Source organism: Caretta caretta, chromosome 2 (genome assembly GCF_965140235.1).
Source record: "Caretta caretta isolate rCarCar2 chromosome 2, rCarCar1.hap1, whole genome shotgun sequence".
Lineage (NCBI taxonomy): Eukaryota > Metazoa > Chordata > Testudines > Cheloniidae > Caretta > Caretta caretta.
The window spans coordinates 56,885,390-56,899,090 of NC_134207.1; the positions used below are offsets into that span (position 1 = coordinate 56,885,390).

The 13,701-nt window shown below is 40.9% G+C and overlaps 1 protein-coding gene across 6 annotated transcripts in view; it reads right to left on the reverse strand.

Annotated features, from left to right (window-relative positions):
- GDAP1 (ganglioside induced differentiation associated protein 1) overlaps positions 1 to 13,701 on the reverse strand; it is a 54,974-nt gene that overhangs the window by 15,894 nt on the left and 25,379 nt on the right. For 2 of the 6 annotated variants that reach the window (XM_048840998.2, XM_048840997.2), the window contains exons 2-4: positions 3,444 to 3,746; positions 1,867 to 2,059; positions 342 to 515 (exon numbers count right to left, since the gene is read on the reverse strand). In XM_048840998.2, the coding sequence (XP_048696955.1) occupies positions 342 to 515; positions 1,867 to 2,059; positions 3,444 to 3,554 (478 nt within the window). In that variant the 5' untranslated portion in view covers positions 3,555 to 3,746. Of the gene's footprint in view, positions 1 to 341; positions 516 to 1,866; positions 2,060 to 3,443; positions 3,747 to 13,701 lie in introns of those variants that run through there. The other 4 variants (XM_048841000.2, XM_048840999.2, XM_048841001.2 and 1 more) reach the window with 3 other exon arrangements.

Consider the following 13,701-nt stretch of genomic DNA (forward strand, 5'->3'; position numbering starts at 1 on the left):
TTTTACTGTTCATTTAAAAAGGCCAATATTTTAAAAAAATTAGTGCCTAAAACTAGGCCAATAAATCCATATCATGTTACTTTATTAAGTGAGCTGATTTTCAAAACTGCTGAGCACCCAGTTGCTCCCAGTTATTTAAGTGCCTAACTGTAGGGCATCAGTTTATCAAACGTATTTGCCATCAACAATGTCTGAGTATGAGTTGTTTATGTGTTAAGCAAATTTTAAAACTACATTCTTATTCAGGTCTCAGGGATCTTTAAATATAAAATATATTGAGAACCAAGTAAGAAAGATCTGTTAAATGGCAATATTTTGGGGTTTATGTTCAGGCTACATACTGCGAATTCTAGTTGTCGCATAAGCTGGAATCATGGAATCCACTGTTAATTCTGGGTGTAAAATGCAGCCATGAGTGTAGGCATCCATAGGCAAGGAGTCCAAGAGCTCTCTATAGTGTTGCACCCTTGGGTAATACATGCTTCCTTCTTCTGGCATTAATCTTGGTGTCCTCTCTGAAATACATTTATTTAGGAGATTTTTAAAAATAAATCAGAAGAGCTATATAATATATGTAATGATATTATGATAAAAGTAGTGTTCTTAATGGTACTTCAGTTGTCCCTGTGTAGCACAGATGACATGGTTATCAAGTGAAATCCTCACTACTGGATGATTCCCGCCCCCTCCTCCCCAACCATGAGCCCAGTTCAACAAAACACTTAACCGTGTGCTTAGTTTTCAGCATGTAATCCCATCCCTCTTCAGCAATGTACTTAACCACGTGATTAAAGAGACCTTAGCAGAGCAGAGAATCTGCTCCATAGCATATTATAGTCAAGCAGTTTCAGCAGAATCAATTTTTTACATTTCAAGCAATGTTACTACATAGTGAAGTACAATAGACAGCTCTTATGGCCCATTAAAAAGAAAATATTGCAGTGATTCAAGAACTCTATTATAAAATTTAATTATTTTAAATATGTTTTTAAAGAGTTTTACAGCAGCATTAACAGTTCATTTATAACTGTATTCATAGATTGTAGCCACCCTCAGCTTTACCCAGCTCTCTATTTCCTCCAATTATTATCTGACCAAAAGGCAAGCAGCTAGCAATTAATTCAGCAGGTGTTGAACTGCTAATAGTGACATGTTCTTACTGCTATGGGAATCTCTAAAGTCCACTGCAGAATTTTATCCTTGAAATTACATTTGCCAGTTAGGCACATAGCGTATCAGAACCCTAACTAGAGAGCACCAATACAAAAGGTTGCGTCTTCTCCTCACTCCAAGAAATACAGTTTCTGTGCATAAGCCAAAAAAAAAAAAAGTTTTCTTTAAAAATTGATCCTGCCTATTTCCTAGTAATGACAAGTGTTGTGAAATGTCAAGGTATGCCACTATTCCTTTCTTATTACCATAGATTTACTCTTCCCACTTCTATCTCCTTACTCCATTTATTCGTGTGCACACATGCACGCACACACACTCACTATTCTCTCTCCTTTACAGGGTATAATTAAAAAAAAGATTATTCTGGAATTATCCAGGAAACTACACCATTTTTGTGTGAGAGGTTTTTTCCAAAAATTGAAAATGTTTTGCATCCTTCTGTGAGACTATTATTTCATATTAGTCCCTGCTACACAATTAGTACAGCAAAGTATTATCATATTTCTGACCTGTATGGGCTAGCAGGATAAGTGATCAGATATCCATTATCTTGCCAAATAGATGTTAAAGTATTTTCAATGCAATCCGTTTGCTTGGGGAATGCGAAACTTTTTATGGAAATGAACAAAACTCTATACAGCGACACATAAGTACTGCATTAAAAATCACATAATCTAAAAAAAATTTCATTACCATCCATGAATGTCTCTTCAAGATAATCAATAATCTGTGTGGCCTCACAAATAATGTTTTCCCCATGGATAAGGACAGGCACTTCTCCAGATGAGTTTAAACGCATAAACCAAGGTTCATTGTGTTCACTCAGGGGTAAACTTACATCATGTTCTTCACACTTCAGTGCTTTTTCAGCAATCACTAAGCGCACCTGAAAAATATTGCAAGAATTACTTGATTAAGCTATTTGCCAGGGATAAACTGATACACTGTTCAATTAGAGGGGCAATGTGTTTCAGTGGGAGTCTGGAGTACTGGGGTCTATTCCCAGCTGTGCCACTGATCTGCTGTGTGACCTTAGCAAATCTCTTCACCTGTCTGTCTTCTTTCACATCCTTTGTCTATTTAAATTGTGTTCTCTGTAGGTATGGACTATGTACAGTTCCTAATGCAACTGAGTCCTAATCTCAGTTGGGATCCTTAAGTGCTACTGTAATACAAATAAATAAATAAATAAATAAACAAACAAAGAATAATTGTAATTGCCTAAAACTCTTCTTTCAACACATTTATCATTAGCATAAAATAGTTGGTGGCTATTACCTGAATGACAGGTATTCCTAGAAACAGTTGATAAAATGTAAGTGAATTAACAACACAAAAAAATTTTTTTTAAATATCTTAAAACCTGGTGCTATAGTTTTGGTGATGTCTAAATTCCTTTCCCATATACTCTCGAATATGTTCTGTATACATAACTGGAACTGAGGCATACTTTTTTGGAATTTTTTATTAAGACAAAGTTACAATAAAATATTAACATACTACATTGGACATGACTTATTAAGGATCAGGTTAATATTCAAAAAGCCTGGCTAAAGATCTGCTGGCTGGAGAGCTCTCCCCCTTTGAATAAATGTAAAAAGGGTGGCCAAATTTCTAAATACCTGTCCTCTTTTTGGTGCTTCTCTTGTGTATGTACTTGGTGTGAAAGCTTCTCCATTACAAGAATAATCCATATTTTATTATACCATAATTGTTTGCTTTGGCAACTGAACCATTTGCAATAAAGGTGAGAAACAGCCCTTTGCTAAAAAGTATCAAAACGTCTTCTGAATTAGAACACAAAATAGATGTATATGCTCATGTCCTCTTGTTATATTTACAGACTATGGAAGTGCCATTCAAAATTATCTGTTACATTTTAACAACTCAAGGAGTGTTATATTTCCGTTTTAAAGCCCCTAGTCATCCTTCCTCGTAGGCCTCCTCCCCGCTGCCTCCAGTGCTAGATTTGGGGATTCTGCATTTCGAAATGATCACAGTCCCCTGGAGGCCTTGCAAGCCTTTCAGGGCCTAAAAAGAAAGCTTTGTGGCCTTGCCCCTCACCATCCCTTCCTCCTCCCTCTCCAGATCTAGGCAACAGCGCTACTTCCCTCTGCCCACGCCTAACCATCCAGATTGGGACCTGCAAGGCAAGAAGGCCACTGAGCTGCGGCTGCCGCCGCCACGCCCCAGACGGGGCAGCAAAGACGCGAGGGATCTGTCCAGGTGCTGATCCCTGCTGGCACCCCCGAAAGCAACCAGGCACTCACCTTTTGGGAGCAGAACGAGTGGGTCCAGTGGTACAGTATTAACTTAGCCTCTGCCTTGCAGTCAGCCAGGAGCACGCTGCCCGCTGCCGCGCCATCCTCCTGCCGCGCCATCGATGCCAGGGGCTGAGCGGACTCAGAACCGGCTCCCCAGCGGACCGGGCTCCCCGGCTGCTACGGAGCGTGCGCCGGCGCTCGGAGCATGCTCCGTGACAGCCGCTGCCCTCGCACGGCATCGGTACCTGCGCCCTGGCCGCACCGGGGAGGAAACGCAGGGGCGGGCGGGGGAGGGGCAGAGATGCAGGACTAGGAAGAGAAGGGGTGGAGGGGGGCAAAAAAAAAAAAAAAGTGGGATCAGATTGTGGGGGCTTGTGCTGCACTCATGGACAGTGCATCACTGCACCTGCCACCCCCTACCCAGGGCTCTGGCGTGAAAGCCCCAATCTAGCCCAATGCCTAGAATATGTGGAAAACCCAAAGCAGCTGCCGCCTAGAGAGCTGATGCACTGACTGCCCCCCCCCCCACACCAATATTGGCAGACATGATTTGGGTGTTTAAAATAATACATGGGTAAGAAACTGTAATTCTGGTAAGGTACAAACTGCAGGGCAGAATCTGGCATAAAGAACATAAAGTCCCTCCATAACCAACAACCATGGCAGTGTGTGTCTGTGCCCATCTTTACATGTTTATAGCCCTCAGCCAAGAATGGCCAATTTGCTAAGGTTAGCCCAAAACATTGAGGACCCAGCCCTTCAATGTGTATCCCATGTCCAGCATGTTGAGCTAAATTAAACAGAATGTTCCTTATACAGGCATAAATATATATACATGGAAAAAGTCCACACTTCAAGAAAGTTCATTTATGCTTGATGAATAAATGGATGTTTTAACAATCACATGATTACACAATGACGCTCAAGGAAAATACGTTTTGCTGCAGAGAAAAACCATGATGGACGTCATCATCCAGCAAGAACATTAATCAGACTGTGTTACATTACCTTACCCACCTGTGTTTCTTGTATTGTTATTATTACATCTTCATATTTGCTTTCCTTCAGCCAGGGAGTCAATGCTCTTGAATTTTTAAGGGTGACATACAGAGGAAATAAAAAGATTTTGCCTCCTTTTTGTTATCTACGAGGAATAAAGAAGGCCTGAAAAACATATGATGGTAGGATTCAGCCATACACATCAGAAATTTCTCCCTCCATTCCAGGATATGAGGAAAAGTGAGGGGAAGCAATTTATGACAGTGTCACCACCATGTATCAGAAATTATGTCCCCTAGGCCAGGAAAATGCAGAAAGCATTTTTTGTGGAGGGGTAAAGATGGTACATAGCTTAGATCTTGCAACTAGTAGGAAATCGGATAGGAAAGCCTTTTCTGGGACTACCCTGTTTCACACTAAATACTCCCCACAGCTAGGGCAGGGCAAGCCAAACCGGAATCTAGGATGTTGTGAGTTCTAGGCCCTGTTGATACTAAGTGTGTTTCATTTCATTTTAAACATAGTGGGTAAAATCCTCACTCTACTGAAGTCAATGGAAGTTGAGCCATTGGTGTCAACAGAGCCAGGATTTCACCCACTATTCATAGCCACTTACCTCTGTAATGTAATTGTGACCAAGGCATTTAAATAAGGAGGGAAAGGGGGAACAAAGAGTCAGCTCCCACCCCTGTAATACTCACAAGAGTGAGGCACAATTACAGTCTTTGGATTCCCCTGAACCTAAGGACTGTGGCAAGGCCAGCATCACAAACAGCACAAACTTCCTCAGAGGAGGTAAGCAGTATTTCAGGGGAGTGACCCTACACAGCCCCTCCCCTTTGGGTACTGCTCAATACAGTTCTGGGGGTACATTTTGTGCCCTGCAACAAAGTGATCAAGGGGAAGTTATGATTCTTCTGCAAACTCCAGGCACAATGCCTCCCAAAGCTCACATTGGGAAGTGTGGACATGACAGAGGCATACAAAATAATGAAGGGTATAGAGAAGTTAGAATGGGTGTTCCTATATACACTCTCATAACACAAGTACAAAGGGACATTTGATGAAACTGAAAGACAATACATTTTAAACTGATAAAAGGAAATTCTTCTTTATACAATCCAAATTAAACTGCGGAATTCATTGCTACAAGACATAATTGAGATCAAGAGTTAATTGGGGTTATATAAATATCTATCTATATAGCTAAATGTCCTCATAGTTACATCAGATAGTACAAAATATAGAAAGGATATAAACCTTCATAGTTTAGGATACTATCTTAGAAAATCAGGCTTATGTTATATTGCTCATGGATTTGAATTCTAATTAGAGCTAGTACAAGACAATTATAATCAATGCTACCATCTGTGACCTTGCTTTAAAAGCCTGGAAAAGCCACTGCAGAAAAGAAATTAGTCCTCCTGTTAGGAGGGCATCATCTCAGACTTGAACTCTGCAGAACAGGAGAGTGTAATTGGCATGGCTCAGGAAAGCTTTCCTAGATGAGAATATTTGAATGTCTGCTCTGCAGTTTGTGAGGAGCTAAGAGAATAAGAAGACACACTGGGGCACTTAAGAACATTTCTCTTTCTAAACTACAATGGTGTCTTTCTGTTGACTTCACTGAGAGTTGGATCAGCCCCCAGAACTACTACTCAGACAAGTCATATAAATGTATAGTAGTGCCTAAGAATTATAAACATTCCTTCAGATTTTGTACAATAAAATATGGGGAATCCAATATTAAATTTTCCATAGTATGTTGTCTGAGAGAAGTGAAAGTAATTATTTGTACATGATAACAAATCTTCATAGCCCAGTAGTTCTTTGACTTAGTATTTATAGCAGTGTTTAAGTAGCCTTAATTATTTCTGATGCCTTCACTGTTATGAATTTTCCCTTTAACATGAAAAATAAGAAGCATATCAGCTCACTGAGAAATTCATTGTCTGCAGTACTCGGTCTGTTGTCCAGTTAATTCTGGAATTTATGGGGAAATGAGGGATCATTTGTTTATTCAAATACAAAATATCAGAGATTTTTTGATCTATTGAAGATCATCCCAAACAGATGACCCTGTTCTCTATTGTTTGTATACCTCAAACTCCCATTAAACAACCATTCACTCTAATGATAATTTTGGGTGTGCAAAGAATGGAGATCAGGCCCTGCCTAAACACTGTGGCTTATATATTTTATTCAGTGTTTTGTTACAATGTCTGGCTGTGCAAATGTCTAGTGCTTGAATCTGTAAACACGTATGCCTATGATTAACTTTAATCACATGAGTACTCTCATTGACTTGAAGCAAACACTGTGTAATTAAGTGCAGATTATTTATTATTAACTAATAAAAATGAATTTTTGTTGTATTTCGGGTGAGCTGTTACCTTGGGAAACAGAAAATTCTTCCTTCCTCCCTTGATGTATTTTTCTCACATCCCTGAGTGCAGCTCTGGAGGAATAATATAACTAAAGGATGTACCATCCAAACAACAAGCATTTACTAATTTGAATACATTAATGTTTAGAAATTAATGAATAATATTAATTCTAGTAAAGCACAAAAATTGTTTCCTTACATGAATAGCATTTCAAACAAAGAAATGCCGATGAAATTATAAGAAACATGTTTAGAAAAGCAAAGGTTTTTTATCTGGATATGTCTAACATGTCTTCCACTGTAGTAATGGTTTGAATGATCATGAGTTAATTCAGTTTCAGGTAAATGGCAGGATAAACTAAAATAGGTCTGCAGCTACGGTTTGTGATTTCAAAAGGGCAAACCTGAAAAAAAAAATGAAGGGACTTCCTTGAGTTCTACTGTCCACTCCACTTCCCTAAGTATCTGAATGTGGAGAAGGCTTGGAATTACTTTAAGTCAAAGTTGCAGAAACTATCTGAAGCATGCATCTCAAGCAAGGGGAAAAATTGTAGGGAAGAGTCAGACCAAATTGGATGAATAAGTATCTCAAACAGGTTATTAAGAGATAGGAGAGAGCCTACAAGGAATGGACCAAGGGATGAATCGGCAAGGAAAGCTACCTCTTGGAGGTCAGAAAGTGTAGGGTAAAAGTGAGAACTGCCAAAAGCCAAGCAAAGTTGGACCTTGCAAAAGAAATTAAAACCAACAGTAAAAGGTTCTTTAGCCATATAAATAAAAAGAAAACCAGGAAAGAAGTGGGACTGCTAAACACTGAGGATGGAGTGGAGATTAAAGATAATCTAGTTATGGCCCAATGCCTAAATGAATACTTTGCCTTGGTTTTTAATAATGGTAACGAGGAGCTTGGGGGTAGTGGCAGAATGGAAACAAGGATATGGAGGTAGAAATTACCACATCAGAGGTGGAAGCCAATCTTAAACAGTTTAATGGGACCAAATCAGAAGGCCTGGATAGTCTCCATCCAAAAATATTAAAGGAACTGGCATATAAAATTGCAAGCCCAATAGCAAGGATTTTTATTGAATCCATAAAATCAGGGGTGGTACCCTATGACTGGAGAACTGCAAATACAATACCTATGTTTAAGAAAGGGGAAAAAATTCTGTGAAACTACAGGCCTGTTACTTTGACCTCAACTGTATGCAAGGTCTTAGAATAAATTTTAAAAGAGAGAGTTGTTAAAGACAGAGTTAAAACGTAATTGCGATAACACATAAAATGGTTTTACAAAAGGTAGATCATGCCAGACCAACATGGTCTCTTTCTTTGAGAAGATAACCGATTTTCCAGACAAAGGAAATGCAGTAGATCTAATCTACCTGGATTTCAGTAAAGCATTTGATACAAGTCCTCATGGGAAATTATTAGTTAAATTGGAGAAGGTGGGCATTAATATGAGAATTGAAAGGTGAGTAAGGAACTGGTTAAAGGATAGACAACAACATATCATGTTGAAAGTGAACTGTCAAGCTGGAGGGAGGTTACTAGTGGAATTCCTCAAGAACTGGTCTTGGATCCGATTGCATTTAACATTTTCATTAATGACCTTGGTACATAAAGTGGAGTAAAATTTGCAGATGACACAAATGTGGGAGGTGTTGTCAATGTAGAGGAGGACCAGAGTATCATAAAAGAATATTTGGAGGACCTTGAAAACAAGTAATAGCAATGGGATTAAATTTAACAGTGTGAAATGCAAGGTCATATGCTTAAGGACTAACAACAAGAACCTTTGCTACAAGATGGGGACATATCAGTTGGCAGTGACAGAGGAGGAGAAAGATCTGGGTATATTGGTTGATCACAATTGGTTAATCCACATCAACTTGGGTGTATTAGTTGATGCAGCTGTGAAAAAGACTAATGCAATCCTAGGATGAATCAAATGAGGGATTTCCAGTAGAGATAGGGAAGTGTTATGACCATTGTCCAAGGCACTGGTAAGACCTCACCTGGAATACTCTGTGCAATCCTGGTCTCCCATGTTCAAAAAAGATGAATTCAAACTGGCACAGGTGCAGAGAAGGGCTACTAGGATGACCAGAGCAACGGAGACTCCCTTACGAGAAGAGACTTAAGGAGCTTGGCTTGTTTAACCTAACAAAACGACAGCTGACGGAAGAGGTGTTTGCTCTCTATAAATATATTAGAGCAGTGGTTCCCAAATTTGTTCCGCCACTTATGCAGGGAAAGCCCCTGCCGGGCCAGGCCGGTTTGTTTACCTGCCGCATCCGCAGGTTCAGCCTATCGCGGCTCCCAGTAGCCGCGATTCACTGCTCCAGGCCAATGGGAGCTGCTGGAAGCAGTGGCCAGTACGTCCCTCGGCCCGCGCCACTTCCAGCAGCTTCCATTGACCTGGAGCAGTGAACCGCGGCCACTGGGAGCCGCGACTGGCCAAACCTGTGGATGTGGCAGGTAAACAAACTGGTCCGCGTGGGGCTTTTCCTGCACAAGCGGCAGGACAAGTTTGGGAACCACTGTATTAGAGGGATAAACACCAGAGAGGGAGAGAAGTTGTTTAAATTAAGGGAAAAATGCTGGCACAAGAAAAAAATGGATATAAACTAGCCATCAGTAAGTTTACGCTTGAAATTAAAGTAAGGTCTAAACTTCAGAGAAGTGAAGTCATGAACAGCCTTCCAAGGGAAGTAGTGGAGGCAAAAAACTTAACTTGTTTTAAGACTGAGCTTGATCAGTTTATGGAGTGGATGGGATTGCTGCAGTGGCATATGGCCACGACTGCCATTAGTAAATATGTCCAATGGCCGGAGATGGGACACTAGAGAAAGAGGGCTCTGAGTTACTACAGAGAATTCTTTTCCTGGTGTCTGGCTGGTGGCCCATGTGCTCAGAGTGCCATATTTGGGATCGGGAAAAAATTCTTTCCAAGTCAGATTGGGAGGATCTGGAGGGGTTTCACCTTCCTCTGCATCATGAGGCCTGGGTTACTTGGTGGTTTGAACTAGAGTAAATTGGGGATTCTCTGTAACTTGGTGTCTTTAAATCAAGATTTTAGTATTTCAGTAACACAAAAAGAGGTTATGGGAGTGGGTGGGTGATGTTCTGTGATCTGCAATGTGTAGGAGGTCAGACTAAATGATCATGATAGTCTCTTCTGGCCTTAAAGTCGATGAGTAATAGATATTCCTGTGTTAAGAGAATTAAAGATATGCATGACATGTATGATGATCTTGCATGATCTTAGGGCTAACACACAAACCTCGGAGTCTAGTAATCTTGGTTCTATTCCTAACTTTGCCATAAACTTCTTGTGTATCCTTGAGTAACATACTTAATTTGTCTGTGCCTCCATTTCCCCATCTGTAAAAGGGTGGTGATAATACTTTCCTACCTAAAGCTAATTCACTTATGTTTATGAAGTGATTTTAGATCTTCTTACAGAAACTATTATATTATTATCTGAAAAATCCAATCTGTTTGCCATTTGTATATGTTTGGGCAGCAGAAATGTATTCTAGGAAATTCCTGTTTCATCCTATAGTCACACGCCCACACCCAAGTACAATAAAAGACAGGAGGCAAAGTGAGGAAATTAATCCCCACCACTTCTGGCTTTCTTAACTATCTCAATGTATCCACAAGCACATCCAAACCTTTCAATTTTTTTCTAGATTTAAGACACCAGCCACAGGTGCCAACTTTCAACTTTCCCCAGGGCGTGCTCCATCCCCGCTCCACCCTGAGGCCCCGCCCACACTCCATTCCTTACCCCAAGGCCCCACCCTCTCTCCGCCTCTTCCCGCACCCACTACGCCCCCTCCCTAAGGCTCCCCACCCCACTTTTTCCAACCCCTGCTCCTCCCCCTCCTCCAAGCGTGCCCCACTCTCACTCTGCCTCTTCCCGCCCCTGTTCCTCCCCACCCCCAGTGCCTCCTGCCCACTGCCGAACAGCTGATCAGCCATGGGCAGGAGGCACTGGGGGGTTGAGGGAGGAGCTGATCGGTGGGGCCTGCAGAATAGCTGATCAGCGAGGCCCACCAAACAGCTGATTGGCTGGTGAACACCCACAATTTTTTTTTCTGACAGCAACTTAGGACCAACATATCTGTATTTCCACACTTGGCCTGCATAAACAGTACTCAAGTTCAAAAGTTTTTTTTATGGTGGAACACAAGAGATAGGGATTCTAAAACTTGGTGGGGTGGTTGGCCTGCTGATTTGCATATCAATAACCAGGACAGTTTTCCAACTCAAAACTATTGCACAGGAATACTGAGCTCAGAACCCTGGGAACATACCCAGGTTAGGTTAGCTGTGGTTGTACTGAAATTATTTTCCATGAGCTTTGTATAAAGATGTTTCTCTGAATAACCACAAGAGGTCCCCTTTTATCTAAAAATGTGACAAAATGCTGGACTTATTTATTTCTTCAGAAAAGTGCAAAAAGAATGAGGTATTATTCATATGTGCTTTTTCCTCTCCAGCTTTTCTTAAAAAATCTTCAAATGCACAAGCATGTTCCATCAAGAGAACCAAAAGCAGAAAGACATTCAGAACATCTTGGAAAGCCCTCTTCTCTAAGACAGGCATCCTGCTACAGCCCCTTTAATCCAAATTTATTTGCCAAGAGACATCTTCAGAAAGCTCACATGGTTGATCAGAAAATTATTATTCATAATTCATTGCAGATACTTTTGTATACACTGGATATGTACCTAAGTACATAAAGGAGGAGCTGGGCACATATCCAGATCACAAAACAAACAGCAGCAAACTGAGTTGCCACCCAGCCACTTTTCAGATAAGAGATAGGTGGCCACTTTATCATTAAATCTTGCCTCTTAACTAATTATTTTTCTTATTTCTCTAGCATTTTTGCCTTTTCTTTCTATATGGCCTCACTTATAGAACCTTGATGTGGTGTGTTTTGATCTTCCTGTGTTGTACAGAAATATCTTGTTTTTCATTCTGAAAACAAAATATATTGGTTTTACTGCATAAACTTTTACATCATGAAGGTGCCCTACTGGCTCCACAATTGAATTGTTTGTGAGAATTATAAAAATTAATGCCTAAACAAAATTCTTTATTAGTAGTTTTTACATAAAATCTGTAGTGAAAATAATATTAATTTTTATACATATACTGTGACAAAGTTCCTCCTCTGCCCTGGTGGGTCCTGTGCTTATTGACAGATTTGCTCGCCTCAGAGGTTCACGGCAGCCCTCAGTTTGGCCACTTTCATGGCTCAAACCTGCCGTTCACTCAGTTAGCCTCATCACTGGCCAGCATGGGGAAAAGAAAGAAGAACAATCCTTGCAGTCTCTGCTGATCCACCTAGTGGATCGGGGAACAGGCCAGAGACGTTCCTCTCTGGTGGAACCTACAGTCCAGGTCAACTCCTCCGGTATCAAGTAGGGAGTTGGGGGATGGAGGGATGGGAGGAACCCGGGACCCCCCTCTACTCCGGGTTCCAGCCCAGGGCCCTGTGGATTGCAGCTGTCTACAGTGGCTCCTGTAACAGCTGCGTGACAGCTACAACTCCCTAGGGCTACTTCCCCATGGACTCCTCCCAACACCTTCTTTATTCTCACCACAGGACCTTCCTCCTGATGTCTGATAATGCGTGTACTTCCCAGTCTTCCAGTAGTACGCCTTCTCACTCTCGGCTCCTCACGCCTCTTGCTCCCAGCTCCTCATATGCACCACAAACTGAAGTGAGCTCCTTTTTAAACCCAGGTGCCCTGATTAGCCTGCCTTAATTGAGTCTAGCAGCTTCTTGATTGGCTGCAGGTGTTCTAATCAGCATGTCTGCCTTAATTGTTTCCAGAAAGTTCCTGATTGTTCTGGAACCTTCCCTGTTACCTTACCCAGAGAAAAGGGACCTACTTAACCTGGGGCTAATATATCTGCCTTCTATCAGTCTCCTGTAGCCATCTGGCCTGACCCTGTCACAATACATACACAGTATAAGCAGTGTAAGTAAAGTCAAAACCAAATTAACAAGGGAGTAATATTCTGTAGAAATTAAGATCAGAGGCTGGAAATCAATATCCCCCCCCCCCTCCAATTCTGCCACTTGCTTTGTGATTTGGCCAGAATACGTATAGTCAGAAGAGTGATCACTCTATGTAAAAATAGCAATTTCTTAATCAGCAGATCAGTTCCCATGTGTATTCAGAGTCAGATATGATTATTTTACAGATAAAAATAAGCTTTAGCTACTTTTTCACACCAGACAGAACTGCCGAGCCAATACAGGTACAGGAAAATTAGCTGGATTCTATTCTGACTCATACATCATTAGCTGAATTGTTGATTCAGTTCCAGTTGCAGAATCTGAATTACTAATGATGCAGTAGCTAATACAGCTATAGGAAAACAAGCTGGATTCTATTCTGGATCACTCATCATCAACACCTATTGACTAAGTTCCAGTTGCAGAGTCTGTATTACTGGTGATGACGCAAGAGCCAGAGAGAACACAGCATGACTTTCAGATCCCAAAGAGAGATTGCAGTGTTGACAGAATAGATATCCTTTGACTGTAAACTTAACGAATTCATACTGAAAACTAGTGAGAGACAAGAAACATGGACCCTTACATTACCAATATGGGTATAACAACACTGCATATAACATTTTAACAGTCACACATCAAAGTATAACTACAATTCAGCCTATCTGTGCTTCAGTTTACCCATGTGTAAAACAGTGTAGGCAGGCTAAACTACATGACCCTTGTATAGCCTTTGGAAAATACTTGGAAGAAATCTTGTATAAAAGTGTAGAGTACTGAATTACTATTTTGCACCCAACCCAATACATACATGCATGTGTTTCACTAAACTGAAC